This window comes from Anguilla rostrata, chromosome 15 (assembly GCF_018555375.3).
Source record: "Anguilla rostrata isolate EN2019 chromosome 15, ASM1855537v3, whole genome shotgun sequence".
In the NCBI taxonomy this organism is placed as follows: Eukaryota; Metazoa; Chordata; class Actinopteri; order Anguilliformes; family Anguillidae; genus Anguilla; species Anguilla rostrata.
Genome location: NC_057947.1, coordinates 28,409,023 through 28,432,340, shown reverse-complemented (window position 1 = coordinate 28,432,340; position 23,318 = coordinate 28,409,023). Strand labels below are relative to the sequence as shown.

The window sequence follows — 23,318 nt, the reverse complement described above, 5'->3', positions numbered from 1 at the left end:
ATGATCTCACCCTTGGAGTAAGTCACCAAAGAACTGCACTTATTATAGCTCAGTCATAAATGGGTCCCTGTCCATCCATGACTGTTTTTTGATTGGCAGATTGAGAAGAGAAAACAGCCAATTGCAGGATGTGGGACACATCCCTCGTACATCATCTGCAGGCCCCTTTTTTAAACCCTTTGACGGAAGGTTTTTTGGAATGTTTTTTTTCAAAATTCCAAGTCAGTGTTCTAGAACTCCATAGCTTTCAGTTACCAGTAGTGATTGTTACTTCAGTATTAGAATGTTCAGTTCAGAACATTCTAATCACATATTTGTGATCTCACACCTGAAAGGGTTTTCCAGCGGAGGCACTGACCTGGTGTACCCACTGGGCAGCAGGGTGAGTGTGGCAGAAGCGGGCGTGTCCAGAGGCACGGGTGCGAGGATGACACGCGCGGGCAGGAAGGAGATGGTGGGCGCGTGCACACGGGCGCTGAGGGAGAGCAGTCTGTAGGGGTGGAGCGTCTCCTCCCACAGGAAGAGAGGCAGCGTGACACTGAGGCATCCGGGTGAGGCTAGGGATTAAACACACGCACACACACACACGTAAACACACACACACACACACACACACATACGTGCACACATATACGCGCACACAATACACACAGACACACACACACACACACACACACACACACACACACACAACCACACAACACCGCACACACACACAGACACACAACACACACACACACACACACACACATACTGACACATATACCACACAAAACACACACACATACACACACACACACACACACACACGCACATGTGCACACACAATACACACACACACACACACATACATACATACACGCACACGCACACATACACGCGCACAGGCGCGCACACACACACACACACACAGAGACACACACACACACTTAATCTTCTTACCACACAGACATTTTCCTCATTATGATGTGGCGTATGATGTATGTGTGTGTGTGTGTGAGAGAGAGAGAGAGAGATGATGCGTGTCTATTTTGTGTGCGCATGCGTACTCCTGTGTTTTTCCGGGTGACTACCTGGTGAAAATGTAATGGTAATGCACACGGACTGCTCGGCCCGCAGGACTCCGGTCTCCGGGGAGACGGCGAACTCGCCCTCCTCGGCCCCGTGTGCAGGTGCTCTCCAAGCAAACCTCCAGCGCACCTCCTCCTGGGAGGAGTTCCTCAGCTCCAGGGTCTGCAGGCGGCGAGCGACAGGAGAAGCACACAGCAGCTCACGCAGTGACTGACAACCACAAACTCCCTCCTGGCACTGAACACACGTTCAGGTCTCTACAGACTGAGTTCATCTTTCTCCCTTTGATCTATCAGGATCCCTCTTTAGACTGGACTACTTTTTATATTGTCTAATAGTTCATGAGTGTCTATATACTAGGATGAATGCTTTTAGACCCTCATGCAACCGGAATATATAGTAAAATATGCTTAAATAAAATACTATCTATGTATCACAAAACACTTCATTGCACATTGGCAGATATAATAATTACTGCCACTTTAAGTTAAAGCAATATATTACACTTCCGTGAAATATGTTTATCACTGTATTTCCCACACAGGTCCACATATTTATAATATATTGCAGTACATTGCATATCCAGAAGGGGAACTATGTGCTGAACTGGGTCAGATAGGTACTCTGTCCACCATTTCTAGCTCGAAGGACAGCTCCTCCGTGCAGAGAGGGTGTATTTGTATGGATCAGTGATCCTTCTTGATTACAGATCAGTATCCAGGCACACTTAGGCAGGCTGTACCTGTATCTTCACTGCAGTGGCTGACCCCTCCACAGGGTTTATCTCAAAATGTACGCTGGACTGAGACATCTCCAGAGGGGGCCTCAGAGCTGAGGACAAAATATAACTAGCCTGAGACACAATATACACTCGCACGAGCACACACACATACACACACACACACACACACATGCACAGACACACATACACTCACACGCACACGCACACGCACACACGTACATGCACACGAACACATGCACGCATGAACGCAAGCATGCTTGCACGCAAGCACAAACACACACACACGTATGCATGTACACACCCACACACACACGCACAAGCACACAAACAAACGTGCGCGCACACACACCTCCCTCAGTGTGTGCGAGAGGACGGGAAAAGGATGCAGGTGTGAGGGGAGGAATCCGACATTTGGAACATCACACCTGCGTGTGGAATGCAGAGGGAAGGCCCAGAATAGTACACCAGAGATCACACACACAAAGACTGAGAGACACAGTGCCCCAGAGAGCCACTGCAGCCTGCAGGCCATTAATCTGACTGTGTGCAATGTAGGGCATCTGCTCTCCCCAGCCCCGGACAAAGGGGTACACACACAGCCCTTCAGTCCCCTTTCCTTCCAGCATCTTTAGACCCCTGCTGGTCCAAACTATGTACTGCAGCAAAAAAATTAAAACTAAAAGTTAACGTCTTGAGTCCATTAGGCCAAAGATTTATAAAGATTGAAGTCCAATTCATTGCTGTTAAATTCCAGTTTATAAATTCTGTGTATGCTAGAGCTGTATGTATTAACGAGACACATTCAAGCTTTAATGAAATTTTGCTGTTAATTCGTTATATAATTGTGTGCAGAGTGTATGTATATGAATATTTTTATAAACGTTTCCAAAAACTGTAACATGGTAACAAAGTAGTACCAAATTTGTATATCACATTTCTACGTCAAAAACCACAATGTACGTACAGAATATATCCACCATGAAAACAGAGTAATGTACTTCTGCAAATTATTCCTCCAGCAATCCTGAATTTGTATTCTACAGTACTCTCAGACAAGGTGTTGTTCATTCTTCCCATTTCAGGATGTGAGATCTGATTGTTATAGACTGTCTTCTTTAATACTCCTTGTATTTTTGCTGTAATTCTTTAGGTTTTGTTTTCTGGTCGCCCTTCACAATCTATATGCACTGGCATGCTTAATGTTTAAATCTAAAATCAAATTCCTTTAACTGAGTTTCCCTCTTTTATCAGACAAAAACACTTGTGGGCCTCTGACAACTGAGTGATTCTTCACCATAATATAGCGTTCCGTTTGCCTGAGAGGAGTTTGGAGAATCAGATGCTGCACACAGCAGATCCTGAATAACAAGTGTGTATAGTGAACAGAGCTTACATTTTAACACGTTCTTTCTCTTGCCTTAGCCTATGAACTATACAAGCTTGTGACCTTTTCAAAACGTCCCCTCCTGATTCCACATGCGATGGCACACGTCTGTCATTCATTCACACCTTTCCTTAACGCGTGAATCCGTCATACAATCCACATGCCTAGTAAAGGTGTGGCATAATTATTTAGAGGTGTTTATATTGGGGGGGAAGTTAGTCTTAGTTTTTCCACAACAGATGCATCAACCATCAGAGAGTCACTACCTGCATCACACAACAGCTCAAACACCGCATCACCCAGCAACAGTACACCTGCATCTCTGAATCTTCCTTTTTTTTTTTTTCTTCCTACTGTTCTGTGTGACAAAGAGACTGTGAATCACTTGTGCGCTGGGGGAAGCTTCAGACAATGCAGTGTCTGTCTAATGCAATCAGCGCAGTCTGAATTTGTCCTAACAAGGCGGAGAAAGTTTTTCTCCCCTCCGCGGTGCGATTAATCAGCGTCCTAACGTTAGCCACTCGCTACCGCAGTCCCGCACACCCCCACGCACATAATCTCTCGCCCTTTCACTCAAGCGATGACCGGCGCAAGGTTAGCAGTGCTGCTTGATGGAAAGACATAATTTCTGTCTAAATGTGCAAATGTGGGCTTTATGTTGATTTATTGGGGTTATTAACGCCAAGAGCACTCGCACAGCGAGTGAGGGGAATCGCGGCTGCGCGGCTAGCAATTTAGCGTTTACAATAAATTACCACCCACTCCTTTTGTAAAAGCATCAATTTTTCACCATTTCACAGCACGGAAGGGCCAGAAAAAGCTTCCCCCCCCAAAAAAAAAAAAAAAAAAAAAGCTGAGTTGTTCATTAGTAGCTCTGGACCGGGAGAGCCTGAAGGTCTGCTAAGCTTTTGTATTTTTTTAATCAGAATTTAATGGATAGATTAAAGCAGTTAATCACACTTAACTCACCTTAACTTGGTTTAAAACAGAAGACCAAGCTGACCATGTGACCAGGGTGGGGACATGCTCGGGTTGTGATCCTTAGTGCCCATGCCCAGTGCAGTAGGGCTTTCGAGAGTCGCAAATTTCCTCATGAGCTGTGTTTCAAAGATGAGACCTTAAACTACGTAATATTTGGTGGGCAGACAGGAACATAATGGCTCTGGCGTAACACTGGCTCTGAGAGAGAATGACTCGTCGGGGGATAGGCAGAAGCTCGGTGATAAAATGGAGGAAGGCTTCCTCAGGTCACAGGCAACGACAAGAGCGTGCATTTCCACTGCAACAGGGACTGAGCAAAAACTCCTGGAATCTTTATATCGCACTTTTCTCAAAACGGTGATGGTAAAGCTACCTAGCAATGAGAGTTTCGTGGTGTGCTATGACTTCCATTTCAAGTGAAATCACACAGTAAAATGTTCAGTGTTAAATCAACTCTTACAGAGTACACATGGTCTCTCTTTGTTTTTAATGTATACTGATAGGGATAAATCACTTTTTGACGACATGGGAGATGTCTTCAAATAAATATACATATAAAAATTAAAGTGACCTCACTGAACAAAGAACAGTGACATACACTCCAAGGTAACACCAAGCTTTTTCAGTGTGTGATCACACACACAAATTCATGTAACAGGTATGAAAAAATGTTCTCCTAGTATATGTTTAAAATACCAAGTGAACTGCAACTGTCCTAGTTTGTCTGTTCATAACCTTGAAAAGAAGCTGGAGTTGCCAGAAACTAAGCCTCTGTTCACTTCCCTGTCAGCTGCCAGCTGAAAAACAAACACAGTTCATTGGGTGCCTAACCAACTGTCCTCTGCAGCTTGGTCCAGCGCCAGCAAGCGGGGCCTGTGTTAGTATTAAGTAAATGGCAATTACTCAAACCTCTGAAGAGTAGTTTGTTTGGAATGTTTTTTTTGTTTTTCAAAATCCCAAGTCAGTGTTCTAGAACTCCATTGCTTCCAGTTACCGGCAGTGATTGTTACATCAGCGTTAGAACATTCTAATCACGTATTTGTGATCTTACGCTTAAAAATGGGTTAAATGCCAACTGGGAGAGGGTGTGCAGTGAAGGGACAGTTTGAAACTGGTGGAGTGGGAAGAATACTGAGGTGGCAAAGAAAGGAAGTGAAGAGGGACAGTTTCAGAGAGACACTCAGAGTTTATTGTCTTTGTACAGGACAGGATTAACAGCTCATTACATACAAACACATTTAAAGGTGTCCACACACATGAACAGGTGAGTGGAGGACAGTGCAGACCGTGGTGGAGGCTGGAGTCAGCCTCACACGTGAAGATGACTGATTAGTGAATCGGAATAATGTGTTGAAACAGGATTTTCAGGGCGGAGGGGCAGAGACTGACAGAGAAGAGGAGGAACAGAGGATAGGAGGAGGAACAGAGGATAAGAGGAGGAACGGAGGCGAAGGAAAGCAGACGAAGAACAGAATAGTGGCTGTGTCAGTTACAGATGAGTCACTGCTCTAATGTTTTACTGAGAAACAGGGCTGGTGCTGCTGGAATACACTGCAATGAGGTTTCACCAGTGAAAGCACGCACATGCTCACACACACAGACACACACGCATATACACACACACACACACACACACAAGCGCGTGAACACACACACACACACAGACACCACACACACACACACACACAGACACACACGCATACACACACACGCACACACACACAAACGCGTGCACACACACACACGCACATACGCACACACGCACACACGCACACACAAACGCGTGCACACGCACACACACACACACAGACACCACACACACACACACACACACACACAAACGCGTGCACACGCACACACACACACACACAGACACCACACACACACACACACGCACGCACACAGCAGTCTTACCTGTGGCCTGCACCCTGCGGGACGGCGTCACCACGGTGACCGCCTGAGGCCGCGGGGTGACGATGTGCCTGTCCCGGAAGGACGGCGTTTTGGGCACGGAGCTCGGGGGAGGAGAGGGGGCCCCGATGCTGTTCAGAGTCACAGGCAGGTTGAAGTCGTACGCCGCGACCTGCGAGAGGTGAGCGCGGGAATCCCACGTTCACGGGTCAACGGAAAAAAAAAGAGACGCACGTTTGGCTACTTCAGGAAGACGTTGTAACGCTCAGCTTGTTAACAGGAGAAGGCACGAGCCCGCTTACTTGTTTCGGGGAGAATATGAGAGAACACTCCACCGTTTCCAGCCCCTCCAGTGTTATCTTATAGAGGTGCGACTCCAGTCTGGTGCCTGTAACACACAAGCCCGATACACAGATCACAGAGCCACTGTTCGCCTGCATCACGCAACCGTTCTAACACTGTATCACCCAGCAACCAGCATCTCTGAACGGCAGAGGCTTGTCTTTTTACATTATAGGCATTTAGCAGACGCTCCCATCCAGAGCAATTCACTAAACATGTGAGCATTTAAATGGCATCTATTTATGCATATGGACATAGTACTGAAGCAATTCAGGTTATGCACCTGGCTCAAGGGCACGTCGGCTGTTTCCTACTTAGGGAGAATTGAACCTACAACCCGCAGGCCACAAACCCAGTTCCCTAACCATTACACTGCACTGCTGCCCTAACAATAACACAATCAGCCGTCCCTCGAACCACGATCCGTTTGGTTACCAGTGGATGCACAACAGAGACCTGCCTTCTGAAATCATTGTTAATTTCGTACCCATAGATTTTTCTGTGTGGTGAGGAGACACCGTGTAGTGCTGGGGGGGGGGGGATATTAGCTAACACTAATGGATCATTACTATCAATGCATGGACAGGCCAAGCCCCAGGCAGAATCTACCTGTGCCCTGAGGGAACTCCACAGCAAAGTCTTTGTGCTCCGACAGGTCAAACTGCACACAGGCCGGGGAGGAGGAGAGGTTCTGAAGGGTGAAAGGAACCGCTCGGGTAGAGCCAGAATGGACGCCGTGGAACTGGAAGGACTTCTGTAAAACAAAAGTCAGCAGATGTGGAGCACTGGGATAGGCTGCACCGGAGGTCACAAGCATAACTTTCTCAATGCATCTATGGTATTGGGATGAGAGAAAAAGAAAGAGGAAAAAAAGATGCCATTCACTCACTTTTTCTCCCCCATCCCCCTTCTCCTTAAACAGGCAACATTTGAGCAACTAGTGATCACTTCTGGTTAATATGAGAACTTAAAACACCTAAAATCTTTACCAGAAAAATGTAAATTCCTTTACTGTGACAAAGAAACGCAAAATTATCACCACCACTTTTTAAAAAAACCATTCTTGTCATCTTGGAATTAAGAGAAAACTTTGGTTTTGCAGTCAGTAGGCTTCCATTTCTTTCTTAATCCCGAATGATGGTATTCTGAGAACACTAAAAATACACTTCTGTCACAGAGGAGACTCCTCCAGCTGCTGAATTATAAACACTCACCACACTGATGTCCACTAGGGGGGGCTCCACAAACCCCCCCAGCCTCAGCTCCAGGGATTTAGAGCTCTTCACACCAATCTGTTCCACACACACACACGCACACACACACACACACACACACGCACACAAATGCAAATACATGAACGCACACACACACGCACACACAGAAATACACACAGATTATACAGAACATCAATAACCCTGCAGATAAACACATAGGCATAGGTATATATGCCTGCTAGTTCACTTTTTCCCCCATTTTCTATATGACACATCAATATTTAACATGCAAACCAAATACAAACAACTCCCAGGTAACTGCATTAAATTTCATTCACATTTATTGCATTTTTACCACAACAATCGGACCGCTGAGCCCTCACCTCCACTCTGGTGTCGAACTTCACCACCGCTTCCGGAGTGAAGTGGATCTGAATCTCCGCCTGCCCTCCCACAGGCACCACACCCTCTGAGGGAGTCACCACCATCCCCGGCAGGGGGTACACATCAAAAACCTGAAACAGGTGCACCGCACACATGGTACATATCATACACCAGAGACAGGTACACAGCACATGCCTGTGACTGACGATGCACGCACATATACAATCCAAATAATCTAAATGAGAACACACCTCAAACTAAAAACAGAAACAGTAGATACACATACAGTAAGAGAGCAAATGTGTATTTCACACACGTGACAGGTGCTTCTCTCACTGTATTACCCATGAGGGGTAATACAGTGGGGTTCCTACCTGGAAGTAGGCGTGGTTGTGGCCAGTGTTGCGCAATACTGTGGTTCTAATGGTTGTGAAATTGAGAGGCACTGAACCCAATAACATGTGCTTTTCTGCCAGCTGGACACTGCAGGACCCAACCTGAGGGAGAGAAAAGACTATGTGCAATATACAGGATATTAAAAAATAAACACACACACACACACACAAATGCACACATGCACCCACACACACACACCTTATCTAAATACAAAACAGCCCATCCACACAAAGCTCCACAAATCTCATCAAGCAAGAAAATAAATATCCTCGTAACCCCTCCCCCTTTGACGAAATCACACAGAAATCAGAGAGCGGTTACCTTAGCGACACACTGCAGCCTGGCAGTGTTGCCCTGGTGCACGCACAGGTCAAACTGCCCCTCCAGGGGGGAGTAGAATGAAGGGTGCCACACCACCTCACAGTCCAGCTCACGGTAGGCCTCCACGGTACCTGAGAGAAGAGCCCAGGTGAGAACAGGTGTGAGCGGGAGACGGAGGAGAGCTTACAGGCTGGCAGAGTGTAGATAGGGACAGGAGAAAGTGTGGGAATTACAGATACTGTGGGGACCAAAAGTCTTAGGACACCACCAAGTCCTGGTTTACACTTTACACTCCTATTACACTTCTTATTCAAGATACATTATTGTGAACAAGGGGAGCTTATTAGGATGGCATTCCCACCACAGACAGCAGACCTGAATCCATTTGAACATCTGTGGGATCAGCTGAAGAGGGAAAAGGCCAAACATCATGTCACATCAGCAGATCATCTGTGGTTAGTGTTGAGAGAGCGCTGGTATGAAATGGAAGATGAGGTGGTGGAAAAAATGCCAAGCAGAACGAAGGCAGTAATCAAGGCGAAAGGTGGACACAGCAAGAACTAACTATTTTTGACCTTTAATAAATATGTATACATGTTTTTTTTAACTTATAAATAAAGATGTTTTCTAGAATAAGAAAGTATAAAAGGAGTATCATAATTGTATTAGCCTCAGAATAAATAATGAAAACAATCAATTCATGGTAGTATAATATATATGGCAGTATAATTCCTTAGACCCTTGGTCCCCACTGTACATATAAAGGTGAACAGTGTATCACAGTAGAGTGTTCTGCTATGTGGAGACTGCAGATACAGAAGTGGGGTGCAGACACAGGACGGAGGGGGAAGGGGGTGGAGCCGCAGGGAGAGAACAGGTCACCTGTGGCAGGTCGGACTGAGAACGCGATGCCACGGTCGGTGATAATGGGCTTCCAGGTGAAGTGGGCCGGGTGGTTGCGCCGATTGGACAGTGTGACGCTGCCTCTGTAGCCTGATTGGGCGAGGAGGCCGTGGGTGGGGCACAGGACCACCTCTGAGGCCGAGAGCTCCAGGGCCACAGGGACCACCTCCGCCTGGACCACCACATGACCAGAGTGCTTCCTGTTCACTGTGTATGAGACACACCTGCAGAGGACAGCATAGCACTGCATCAACAGCACTGCACTAAGAGCACTGCAATAACAGCACTGCATAAAGCACTGCATCAATACGCATCAACATGCACTAACAGCACTGCACAAAGCACTGCCCAGCACCTGCACCAAAGCGCTAACAGCACTGCATCAACAGCACTGTGCCAACAACACTGCACAGACAGCACTGCTTCAACCGCACACATCTGCACCAACAGCACTGCACCAACCACATGTACCTGTATCAACAGCACAACACCAGCTTACAGCTGATTAAATCAATGTTGCGTGACTGTGCACACCAGCACATAGCCACACCAGTATTTGAACCACACACTGTTTTCATTTCTTCAATTGGCAGTTTATTTTTTGTTTGTGAGACTTGTGTGTTGGAGTATTGGTTTCCACACTGTTTTGCTTAATCAGATAAGCCTGCATTCCACCTGCACCGGGACGCCATTTTGTTTTCGTAATGATTGTGGAGAGAAGTCGCTCAGAGAAGCCTGTGGATGGAATGCTAATCCCTGCCCAGACTGCCGCGGCAGCGCGTGAATGAGCCGAGCTGTAAGAAGGAAGGCTATTGGCTGACGGGGCAGCGGGGCTCATTTTGAAGCCAGCGGGACCCACGCACACTTGGTTGTTTTACACTTGGGCGAGGATCCAAATTAGATCTCTCAGCCTCCATTAGCGGCAAATGAAAGGAAATTAAGTGGAACTTAGTCAAAGTTCAATTTAAGAAAACGCCGCTCGGCTTCTCAGACACTCGGAATTGGGCACGATTGCGTCAGGAGCGTTGGGTTTAGGGAGAGCGTACAATCAGTGCCATTCAGCAAAAACATCAAAGCAAATAATCTGTCTAACATGGAGCACGGGACAAAAGACCAATGTCAAGCTAAGGTGAGCTGCATAGAAAGCATAGAAGTGCCTCTGAGCCAGGAGTCACTGACCTGCTGAAGGAGCCCAGAGTGGCGCTCTCGAAGATGAGGGGCACCGTGGTGCTGGACAGGGGCGGCAGGACGTGGGACAGGGGGCTGGAGCGCTGCAGCTCGGGGCAGCCCACCTCCACCTGCACCCACACGTGCGCCCGCAGGCCGTTCGCCACGCTCAGCTGCCGCGCGGAGACGGACTGCGCGCACACCTCGCCGAAGTCCACCGCCGACGGGCCTGCGAACGGCACGCGCCGCCGTCAACCTCCACCGCCGCACGCGCGCGCGGACGACCACACCAGGGCGGCGCAGCAAGGGCCGATCCGCTCCAGGACTCTGTGCCAACTTCTGCTCTTGGTTATTTAATTAGCTTGATCACGTCTAGAGCTGACATTTGTATAAGCGCCAGCTACAGCGGAGGACTGCCCTAGTATCCTCTATAGATTTTACTGTGCTCAGGAACAGGACTGAACCAGCATGGATTATGGAGCTGTCCGATAAATAAAACTAAGGTAGCTGGCTGGTTGGAACACAAACCAGGACACAGGACAGCCCTACAGGACTGGAGCTGTGCACCCCTGGTCTACACACATGTACATGAAAGCACTCAAGCACACTCACTCACTCACTCTGACATGCTCACATACATGCAGCACTCAACCTCAGTGGCTCCTGCACTTCACACTGATCCCGCTGTTTTACAAATACAGGAGAGTGTAAATCACAGAGTATGCCTTCACGCGTAACTATTTACATGCTGTGTTTCTCCACATGCAGGTGTTTCAATAGTACAAGACTAAAGAGAGCACACAGGGCTGTGGGACTGACCCTGTATAAGCAGGGGAGGCCAACCCTGGTCCTGGGGAGCCACAGGGTCTGCTGGGTATTGTTTTCATCTTAAATACAACAACTCAGACCACAGAAACCAAGTGAGGAGATTTAACTGTGTAATCACCAGCTTTAATTTCTCAACTAAGTGCGAAGTAAAAACAAAAAGCAGCAGACCCAGCGGCTCTCCACAACCTGGGCTGGCGCCCCCTGCTGTAGGGATTCTCAGCGACATGCAGACAGTGACGAGCGGCGCATTTCTCACCGATGACCACCTGGTAGAGCTGCTGAGCAGACAGAGCTTTCCCGCAGTCGGCCGTCTCTTCTGCAGAGGAGGGCACCGCATTCATCCCTTCTGTCACCTGCGCCAAGACATACACACGTCACATCATCATACACACCGTCACATCATCATACACACCGTCACATCATCATACACACCATCATACACACCGTCACATCACCATACACACCGTCACATCATCATACACACAATCACATCATCATACACACTGTCACATCATCATACACACGTCACATCATCATACACACTGTCACATCAGCATACACACAGTCACATTGTCATACACACCATCACATCTCATACAGACCGTCACATCGTCACACACACCATCACATCCTCATACACACTGTCACGTCATCATACACACGTCACATCGTCATACACACTGTCACATCATCACACACACTGTCACATCATCATACACACCATCACATCAACATACACACGTCACATCATCATACACACTGTCACATCATCACACACACTGTCACATCGTCACACACACCGTCACATCGTCATACACACTGTCACATCATCACACACACTGTCACATCATCATACACACCATCACATCATCATACACACGTCACATCATCATACACACTGTCAAATCATCATACACACCGTCACAACGTCATAAACACCGTCACATCATCATACACACCATCACATCATCATACACACCGTCACATCATCATACACACCGTCACATCATCACACACACCATCACATCATCATACACACGTCACATCATCATACACACCGTCACATCATCACACACACCATCACATCATCATACACACCATCACATCATCATACACACGTCACATCATCATACACACCATCACATCATCATACACACGTCACATCATCATACACACGTCACATCATCATACACACCGTCACATCATCACACACACCATCACATCATCACACACACCATCACATCATCATACACACCGTCACATCGTCATAAACACCGTCACATCATCATACACACGTCACATCGTCATACACATGTCACATCAACATACACACCGTCACATCATCATACACACCGTCACATCATCATACACACCGTCACATCATCACACACACCGTCACATCATCATACACACGTCACATCATCATACACACGTCACATCGCAGAGAGTAATTACAGGAAATTTCACCTCAGAAGAGCAGGTTCTTTGGAATGTTGTATTTTTTCTAAATTCTAAGTCAGTGTTCTAGAACTACATTGTCTTCTATTACCAGCAGTGATTGTTACATCAGCATTAGAATGTTCAGTTAAGAACATTCTAATCACATACAGTATGTGTGGTCTCACAAAATAAAGGGTTAAATGTATGGTTATTAAAAAATTGGTAACACAGGGAAAAATTTTTGATGAACACATCAGCCTCGTTCCAGTACCATGCCAGCTTACCTGCTAATGCCCTGTCAACTTCATAACGTGGCGTGACTCTCAAAAATGCTTCCCGTTTTTTACATTTAAAGCTAAAATTAACGCAACGGATTACTGTAGCATAAAATGTGTTGAAAAAAATACAGTACAGTAGATTTAAAACAGATCTTACGGTACAACAATCCAACTGTTTACATTTTGGTTTTAAGTTTAACATCAAAATCACATTATAGAAATGTACCTTCTCAATAATCAATGCTTCCATCAACGAAGCATAATTCTATAAATTGTATTTAAATAAAAATGTTCCTGAACATGTTTACTGTTGAACACTATTTATAAATTTAATTTATAATAAATCTCCTTTTTTTTAGCCCTTCTTTTTTTAGTAAGGGAAAATCTATTTCGTGTATTAGGAAACAATTTTGATGATAGCTTTAAAAACTCTACCTAGTTTGAGCTTCTTATGGATATACATTTGGCTCAACTTAAACAACAAATAAAATGAAATAAAACAAACCACTGGCCAAGCAGACAATAACAGAAATAACAGAAGTGTAAGCTCTCTCGGGCAATAAATGTTGCAGAACTGAGAGCGTGCATCTTTTACTGTTGTTTTTACAGCACGCGGCCTGGGCTGTGCAGCTTCATTTTACGGGCGGCATGTGGCATAACAATGAGGGAACTGGGCACAGAACTCCAAGACTGTGAGTGTGACCCCCAGCTGGGGCACTGCCACTCAGACCTTCAGCTATAGGCACTCAGGCTGAACGGCTTCAGTAAATATCCAGCTGTATGGATGGATTTGTACATAAAGACTGTAAACTGTGCTGTGCAGGTTGCTCTGGATAAGACCATCTGGCCGAATGCCTGAAATGTAGTAAACGTTTAATGAGAAGTAGTGCCTCTCGTCTGCAGCCAGGGCACAATTGGCTAAATCAGCTCTTGAGAAGATAAACTTCCCCTGGGGTGGAAGTGTTCTCTCAGCTGGGCTGGTCTGGTTGCTGGTAATCCAGGGGCCATCTTGCTTTAAGCAGCACAAAACTGCATCTCTCACCATCAACGCACCACCGGAGCACTGGGTCATAAGCACAGCTCAGACCTGCAGCTGTAAACCAGCGCTGGCCAGCTCAGCTTGAATGCTGTATTACAGATACCTCAGGAACTCCTAATTACGACCTTCTGACCAGGACAGATACTCTGGAAAAAGCCCATAACTTGGAATTAGAAGTCAGAAAGTTGGCCATAATTTCTCTGCTCCGAGTTACTGGGTAGGAAGAAACTGACATAATTTCAATTGTGGGAACACACAGTAACAGCTAACAACAAATAACTCCTAAATGCGTTTTCCTATCCATTTGCCTGTTTCCAGTCAACGGTGTATGATACAAAGTAGCTCCGTAGCTTTCGGTGCTCAGAATGTGTCAGAGCCAGCGACAGCCGCTCGCTAGCCGCCGCGGTTCTAACGGCCGCTGGGACGCTCCGAGCTCGTAAGCGTCGGAGCCGCGAGCCGCCGCGTTCATCAGGAAACGCAGCGGAACACCGGGCCCGCCTCGTCTGCCCGCAGGAACTGTAAACACGGTGACAGGAAACAGGGAAACAAGCTGGCAGGGCGACGGCACACCGCTGCCAGCTGCCGCGCCGACAGAGTACCACGCAGACACGGGGAACAGTGACTGACCTCAGGGGAAGACCAGAGTGGGGTGCAGATGTGGGACCCAGATGTTTGTCTAGCTCTGCCAACTCACCAGTCTGGAGGCCGCCCTGGTTTCCATGGCAGCAAGCGCGCAGGTGGTGAGCAGGCCGGTCCGACGGGCGAGGCCACGCCCGTCGCTCTGGTCCAGCTCCATGTCCTGCAGGGAGAGGCGCGGGGGGACCAGGCCCGCAGCCGGAGGGATCCCGATGTTCACCTCACCCTGGGCCGCAGCCAGCTTCCTGTGCGTGCAACAGTGGGACAGCTGCAACACTACATCGCTATCGGTCACTCAGCTGTGTGTGTGCGGTACTGCACCTCTTCCTGGTCCTGAGGCATAGAGCGCCCTCTGCTGTGTATGTGTGAGTGGGGTAATGCACCTCTCCCCGGTTTTGAGCAAGAGTGCCCTCTGCTGTGTGTGTAGTAATATGACTCTTTCTGGTTCCATGCCATAGAGCACCCTCTGCTGTGTGTCTGCGGTAATGTAACTCTCTCTGGTCTTGAACAATAGAGCGCCCTCTGCTGCGTGTGAGTGGTACTGCACCTCTCCCACAGTATGCCCTGAGGGGGGGGGCAGACAGGTACCTGTCTCTGGCCCTCTGCAGGCGGGACTGGCGCAGGGCTCTGATAAAGTGGAGGTATCTCTCTTTGTGCTGCTTCCTCTGCCCCTCCTCTTCCTCAGTGAAGGCAAAGTCTGGGTCCACGTAACTGTACGGTTGTGCTGTGGTCCTGAGTTGAGTTAACACAGGCACACAAACAGAGCACGATAACATCCAATATCACACCACAAGGCTCAACTGTAGCTCTCTTTTCTGATGGGTACTGTAAATCTACATCCTACATGGCTATATTGGTAGTGGTATTAGAGAAGTTGAGGTGCCTCATTACTGTGCGTGTTAGGGAGGGTGTGTTAGTTCCTCACCGGTACTTCATGGTGACGCACTGGCTCTGTCCCGGATTCTGGCTGCCCCGGAGCGAGCGCATCATGGCTGCACCTGGAGCTGCCAGGTGAACTCCGCCCACACAGGTGTCCAGCTCACCTGCCCACACGCTCTCAGACCGGCCCGTCTCCGTGGTCACAGCCCGAGTGAATCCTAAACACACACACACACACACACACACACAAAAAAGGAATCGGGGTGAAAAGGAGTCAGGAAAGAGAGAGAGTGAGACGCACAGAAGCTGGGCGGGGCCGGCGACTCACCTGACCCAGCGTTACGTGTGACGCTCGCGCTCGACGCCGCACACGCAGCGGACAGCTGCAGGGCCGCGTGATGGAAGCTCTGCAGGTGCAGCTGTGCGGCGGCGCGGTCCAGGTGCGCCACCTGACCCAGCACCTCCAGGACGTGCTTCACTCGGAAAACGCCCATCTGGTGCGGGACGAAGGACAGCACCACATCCTGCCCGGCAACAGGGCAGAGCGGTTCAATTAACCAATAACAAATCAGCAAATGTCAGCCAAACAGCATGAGCAGCTTCCCTAGTCACAGCCAATAGCAGCACCCGGTAAAGACAATGGGAGGAGCTTCAGGTATCCGAGAGGGTCCGGGGACTGATGTGGGAGGGGTCTGGAGAGAGGGGGGGTCATTACCTGGCACTGCCCAGGGGAGATGTGCCCGCTGGACGGATCGGTGGCAAAGTTGGCGGTCTTGCGGAAGCGGAACGCGACGGGAAGCAGAGCGGAGCGGTTGTGGAGGACACACAGGAAGTCCACACGCTCTCCCATCATGCACTGCTGGAAGTCATAGCTGTAGCTGGGACTGACGGAGAGTGAGAGCGGGAGCGCAGACCCTGTGACTGCCAGCTCCGCACTTCCTGCATGGGGGAATGGGAGGTCAAAGGTCATCTTCCCATTAAATGTCAACACATAGATGTTGCATATATTAACATACGTATATGTTTATGTCCGATATGTATATAAGTAAGTAATTTACAGCAAATTCAGGTCAGTGAGCGCATTTGTCATTATAACTAAAAGAAAATACACAGACATATGTGCATATACTTGTACGTCACTTTGGATAAAAGTGTCTGCTAAATAAATGTAATGTAATGTATATAAAACAATATTTTTAATGTAATTGCAGGGGTATCTTTTTAAATTAACACTGTATGGATTGATTGTTAATATAGAACAAGTGAATCATTTTGAAGGACACTTTTGTGTGAGAATTAGCCCATTTGACACATGGTTTATTACTGAACAGTGATTGGTTGTCCATGCAATGGGTTTCAAACAGGCCTGAAAAATTCACCGTTGCAGGGAAGTGTGGTCCTGCTCAGCTGCTGTATGAAGCCTTCTTTACTGCCCACAATCTCAAACTTCATGAAGAGGCTGAAGTCTCGTTTGGGAGGATGGACAGAGCTGCCTTTGTCTTTGAGAGCCCTGTAACATAAAAAACCCTTTGATGCAGACCCTCTATAAAAGTATGTGTGCACACACAGCAGTTTCCCATCGTACCCAGGAATGAGACACACAAAGACACAGACGCATGAACAAGAATACACGCACACACAAATGCAAACTCACACACATTCACGCACACTCGCGCACACACTCACACACTCTTACACACACTCACACATGCACGCGCACACTCACACTCTCACACACACACACACACACACATTACCTGTCATCCGCAGGACTGAAGCACACAGAAAGGAGGGCTCTCTGATTGGGTTCCAGCCTCCCCTCACTGGGCACACAGGTGAGCACAGCAGAGAAATCCCCCAGGGCAGCGTCTCCCCGTCGGTCTCGGTCCAGCAGCTCCACACACGTGTTCTTTTGCAGGTCAGTGCCCTGAGGAACCACATGCTACCTTAACCCCACGCACCTGCAGCTCACTAAATATATTTTAAATACATTCAGATATAGAATAAATGATTTCCTCATTTTCAAAAAAGAGCGGGGGGTTTTTTTTTTTTTACAGTAGACAAAGTTTTGATCACGACAAACTTTAAAAATACACATTTGCTTCCTACGAGGCAACCTGGTCAGCCAGTCTTGCTCCCACATTCCTTGCACGTGCATGCAGGTGTGCATACGGTGTGGATGCAGGTGTGCATGTATGTGTGCATGCAGGTGTGCATACGGTGTGGATGCAGGTGTGCATGTATGTGTGCATGCAGGTGTGCATACGGTGTGGATGCAGGTGTGCATGTATGTGTGCATGCAGGTGTGCATATGGTGTGGATGCATGTGTGCATGTATGTGTGCATGCTGGTGTGCATGCGGTGTGGATGCAGGTGTGCATGTATGTGTGCATGCTGGTGTGCATGCGGTGTGGATGCAGGTGTGCATGTATGTGTGCATACAGGTGTGCATGCGGTGTGGATGCAGGTGTGCATGTATGTGTGCATGTAGGTGTGCATGCGGTGTGGATGCAGGTGTGCAGTATGTGTGCATGCGGTGTGCATGCGGTGTGGATGCATGTGTGCATGTAGGTGTGCATGCGGTGTGGATGCAGGTGTGCATGTATGTGTGCATGTGCACAAACGAGTGTCTGTTTGTTCCTACCGCTTCAGTTCCGACGGCATCGTCCTGCAACAGGGCCACCCAGTCACTGGGCTCCGGGCCCCTGTTCACCAGAACCACTCTCTCCAGCCGCGACGTCCCAAAATAAGTGGGGCCGAATCGGAGGCAGGACAGCTTCACCTCGCGAGAAGGGTCCAGCAACTCCAGAGCCTGCTGCACCACCTCGACACAGATCCTCAGAACCGAGTCACTGCTACCCTGGAGCTTCACCCTGAGAGAGGGGCAAACACAGGCCACCACTGAGAGAGGGGCAAACACAGGCCACCACTGAGAGAGGGGCAAACATAGGCCACCACTGAGAGAGGGGCAAACACAGGCCACCACTGAGAGAGGGGCAAACACAGGCCACCGTTAATGTGCACATCACCACACACACATCCTCTTACTCTCACTCACACACACAAACATCCCAGCACACACAAATATAGCAACACAGTGACACACATTAAAAAAAATACATCAAAAATACATAAACACGTTCTGTGCCAGAGAATATTCAAATCTGGCCCTCACGGCCAGTAGTACGGCTGGTTTTTATTCTTTGCCTCTAATCAGGACTGATTTAAGCCCGGGACGCCAGAGGAGTTAAATCTCTGGCCAATCAGTGGCATTAATCGATTAATTAGCTGTCAGGTAGAAAAGAAACCCAGCACTACTACTGGCCTCCAGGGCCAGATTTGGGTCTCCCTGCTCTATGCATCAACGCAGCGCTGGGACGGTAACTGGGTCACATGGTGAGCGGGCTCAGAAAAAAAGGGTCGTCCGTCCACCTTTTATTAGCTCCTCGCAGGGAAACAAAGGACACAAATTCACGAAATTAAAACAAAAATCAACACAGCGCTGATAAAAAAAGCACCAACAACAGAAAGGTCTGTCCCTTCAGGCTGGGGAAGCAAGGTCTTTACACAGTCCCCTAATTTAGGCAAGAGGGAGCAGCTGCCTTTATTGTGAAAAAGTTCCAGCTGCTATCCGGCCTGTAAGTGGGGCTGGTGCTGTCCGTGGTCCTGGTGTCCGACCAGGTACCGGAAACACCTGGGTGCTGAAAGGACAGCGACAGGAGCAGGCCTTCTGCTAGCTCTCGCTCTCTCTCTCTCTCTCTCCCACACACACACACATTCACATGTACACACACACACACATGTGCACACACACACACACACATACACATACACACACACACACACACACATACACACACACACTCACATGTACACACACACACACACATGTGCACACACACACACACACACACACACACACACATACATACATACATACATCCACACACGTGTGCACACACACACAGACACACACACACACACAAATGCTTACACACACACACACACACACATCCACACACATACACACTCACATGTGCACACATGCACACACACACACACATGTCTGTGGGTACTTATGAGTGGTGTTGGAGGTGAGTACTCACGTGGCCTCCTCACACACCCTCTGGGGTTGGTCAGCACACAGCTCCACTCTCACCAGTTCAGTGCCTCCGGGCGCCACGACACCACTGGAGGGCGTGATGCTGAGGGGCGTGTCCCCCTGGTACAGGATCTCAAAGGCACCTCGAGGAAGACAAAACAACCAATCAACAGTCAGCTTCACAAACAGTAAGAAAGGAATCATTTGCGCCAACAAATTGAGGGTTGACTAGTCATTTCACTCCCCAAACAAGGTCACCCAAGTGCAATTACATGCATGTCCCAAATTCAAATCTCAGTTGAAGATCATGGAACTAACATGGTACTGAAAAGCACTTTTTTTTTTCCAAAGGCTAAAAAACACAATTTAGTCCTTAGCACAGTGGATCTCAGACAATAACAGAGTCGGGACCAAGACAAGTCTATCTCATGGTGATCCATGGAAATTGTCAAAATGTAGACAATATATTGTCAAGGTTTTCATGATAATTCTATGGCAGAAATTCAGGATTAAATCATCAAGATCAGCAATTTATAGTTTGTTAAAACGGGTTGTATCAAGAAGTAAATCATTTTATTGCAAAAGAAACGAGAGAACAATCATTCATAATCTTAATGAGGTGTAATTTTTGAGGAAAAAATGCGAAGAAGTAATGGTGATCTTACCTGGAGCAGATCCTTGATTGGTCAGTTCCACATCCTTACTGATAATCTGACTATTTGCCACCACAGAGCCAAAATCAACAAGGGAGTCCATCCGCAAAGAGCAGGCTGGGCAATACCTGGGAAAAGAACAGAACATAACAGAACAGAACAGTAGATGCCACTTAACATCCACACTACCAGGTAGTCATACTATGGAATCCAATCATTGAAGAGTAGGCTTTTTGGAATGTTTTTTTTTTTTTTTTTAATTCAAAGTCAGTGTTCTAGAACTCCATTGCTTTCAACTACCAGAAGTGACTGTGACATCAGTATAAGAAGATTCTAATCACATATTTGTAACCTTACATCTTAAAGGGTTAATATTCCAATCATCACACATACAATGAGGGAATCCACTTAGCCTGTCTACTGCCAGGAAGTATAGGAAATAAAGTGACCCTGCTGAAGATACATTTTTCAAGAATTTAACAATATAACACAAATCATAAAACATAATAATTTGATCAGCATACATTACTTTTCCAATAATTCTGCACTGGGCATCTGAAAGCAAAAAGCTTTTGGTCCTGATAAGTTGAAATGTGACCCATTTTTAAGCTTAAACTATTATATTGTGAACTGAATTTTAAAATGGAACACATTGGCCACTGTGAAATGTTGAACAGCTTGGATCCACTTAATATTGATCCATGGTCAATTAGACACAAAACAATAGATACAGAAAGCAAGCTGACTTTATAACCATTATACCTGGAGAAACACTAACCAGCACAAAAGCCAACAAGATAGATTTTTGTTTGTAATAGCATTAATGAAACAGGGCCTTCCAGTGTGGATGCTGCATCAACTCCTCGTGTCCATGTGGGTTTCCTCCGGTTTCTTCCCACAGTCCAAAGACTGGTTACGTTAATTGAAGAGTCTAAATTGTCCCTTGGTATAAGTGTGTGAGTGAATGGTGTTTGTGCCCTGCAATGGACTGGCAACCTGTCCAAGGTGTATTCCTGCCTCTCGCCCAATACATGTTGGGAGAGGCTACAGCACACCCTGTGGCCCTGACCAGGGATAAGCGAGTTAGATAATGGATGGATGGAGCAGAACACATTGGGGGAAAATAAGATTTTTTGGCTGGATGAGTCTTATTTGTCTATAAATATATAAAAATGACCAGAACATACACACGGAGCGGAATCTCAATGACGTCATGATCTGAGACTAGGACCAAGCGATCAGCAGTGTTTTCTTCCTTTTCTGGGGCGTATTCCACTGTGGCGGTGAAGGACAGCCCCGCAGCAATGGGTGTGTCCGGGTTCACCACCCGCAACCTGAAAAGCTAGTGACACAAGACACAGACCGATAGGTAAATGGTTTGGGTTCATGCTGTCCTTTTAGTCCACTGAGCATAAAGGAGAGGTTTTTCTCCTGTTCTGACGAAGGCTTGCTAGCCGAAACGTTAATACTGCGCTGGAATGTTTTTGCATTGGTCTTTCACTAGCCACGCAAATACATGTGGTGTGCCATCATATGGTTATGCTACTGGTTGCAACTTTTTGCATGAACAGTTTGAAACAGTGTCAGTTTGTCACTGTTCATCAAGCAGTTTTCTTAATTGTTTCAGTCATTTTTAACAAATTATGGAATTGGTGTGAATATGCTAATTGTATAATATCTTCTATCACGTTACAAATGCTCTAAGGAAATTTGTTCCAAATTAAATATACTTCTCAGAAATTTGCATTCCGTATTAAATAAAACTGAATAAAACAAACATATCATTAACAAATATTAATAATATAATCAAATATTATAAACAAATCATGATATGGGTGACAGCCTATATGTTTAACCTAGTAATAGCTATAATTTATAACCATTCAGTAAAGGTTTGCTGCTCACTAAGGGTAGCCTACTAGTTACTAACAAACAGTTCAAGGTAATCTCGTGCTGGGTTGCATGACAATAAATAAGTCGTCTATTAATAACAAAGCTAAATAAATTTAAAAAAAACAGTGCCATATAATATAAACACAGATTTTTGTTATGTTAGCCAGGGATCAGATCACCAGAAATCACCTGAACAAGACCTAAATCCCAATGACAACCTCCAGATATAGCTAACATTTAAAAGTTAGCCTTACCTTAGAAATCGGTCCATGCAATCGCATTCGTCTATTAGATTTCCCCGTGTTTGTAACTGTGAGAGTTGTTTTGTAAACCTCCCCGGCTTTCACGTCGATAAACTCCACAACTGGGGGATAAATTCGCACACCTACAACTTTCGCTGCCATTAGTAGCCTACAGACAGAAAATAAAAGCGTTGGACAGTTAAACTAATATTTAAATTGAGCAGTTATTGCAAAGCTAACTTCAAAGACTGCGTATAGTTGAATGAGTTGGCATGCAGTTCAAGTTTGGTGCGTCGTTGGTTACTAGGTAACGCCCGACAATAAGACACAGATCATTATTAAAACATAGCCTAGGTTTAAACTAGTAGCGAGAGCAAACTAGGGGGAGGAATAAATGATTTGAAGCCTAACGGGTCCGTTTTTTTTATATATTTTTGTTGAGGTATTGGTGCGTGTCATTCTGCTTTTATGGCGAGTTTGCGGATTTAAATGTAGGCTACGCGATAGGATTA

At 46.8% G+C, this 23,318-nt stretch overlaps 1 protein-coding gene across 1 annotated transcript in view; it reads right to left on the bottom strand.

Moving 5' to 3' along the window:
* The window catches only part of LOC135241301 (cilia- and flagella-associated protein 47-like), an 80,273-nt gene extending 57,165 nt beyond the window's left edge, over positions 1-23,108 (bottom strand). Inside the window, exons 1-25 of the mRNA XM_064311558.1 lie at positions 22,819-23,108; positions 21,859-22,013; positions 20,684-20,799; positions 20,023-20,161; positions 18,561-18,789; positions 17,674-17,843; positions 17,296-17,426; positions 16,632-16,855; positions 16,245-16,440; positions 15,963-16,134; positions 15,626-15,769; positions 15,096-15,282; positions 11,901-11,997; positions 10,829-11,045; positions 9,629-9,873; positions 8,747-8,877; positions 8,404-8,526; positions 8,029-8,160; positions 7,646-7,723; positions 7,041-7,185; positions 6,392-6,477; positions 6,093-6,261; positions 1,814-1,902; positions 1,074-1,233; positions 359-557 (exon numbers count right to left, since the gene is read on the bottom strand). Coding sequence (XP_064167628.1) covers positions 359-557; positions 1,074-1,233; positions 1,814-1,902; positions 6,093-6,261; positions 6,392-6,477; positions 7,041-7,185; positions 7,646-7,723; positions 8,029-8,160; positions 8,404-8,526; positions 8,747-8,877; positions 9,629-9,873; positions 10,829-11,045; positions 11,901-11,997; positions 15,096-15,282; positions 15,626-15,769; positions 15,963-16,134; positions 16,245-16,440; positions 16,632-16,855; positions 17,296-17,426; positions 17,674-17,843; positions 18,561-18,789; positions 20,023-20,161; positions 20,684-20,799; positions 21,859-22,013; positions 22,819-22,968 — 3,884 coding nt within the window. The 5' untranslated portion in view covers positions 22,969-23,108. The remainder of the gene's footprint in view (positions 1-358; positions 558-1,073; positions 1,234-1,813; positions 1,903-6,092; positions 6,262-6,391; positions 6,478-7,040; positions 7,186-7,645; positions 7,724-8,028; positions 8,161-8,403; positions 8,527-8,746; positions 8,878-9,628; positions 9,874-10,828; positions 11,046-11,900; positions 11,998-15,095; positions 15,283-15,625; positions 15,770-15,962; positions 16,135-16,244; positions 16,441-16,631; positions 16,856-17,295; positions 17,427-17,673; positions 17,844-18,560; positions 18,790-20,022; positions 20,162-20,683; positions 20,800-21,858; positions 22,014-22,818) is intronic.
* Between the last annotated feature and the right edge of the window lie 210 nt (positions 23,109-23,318).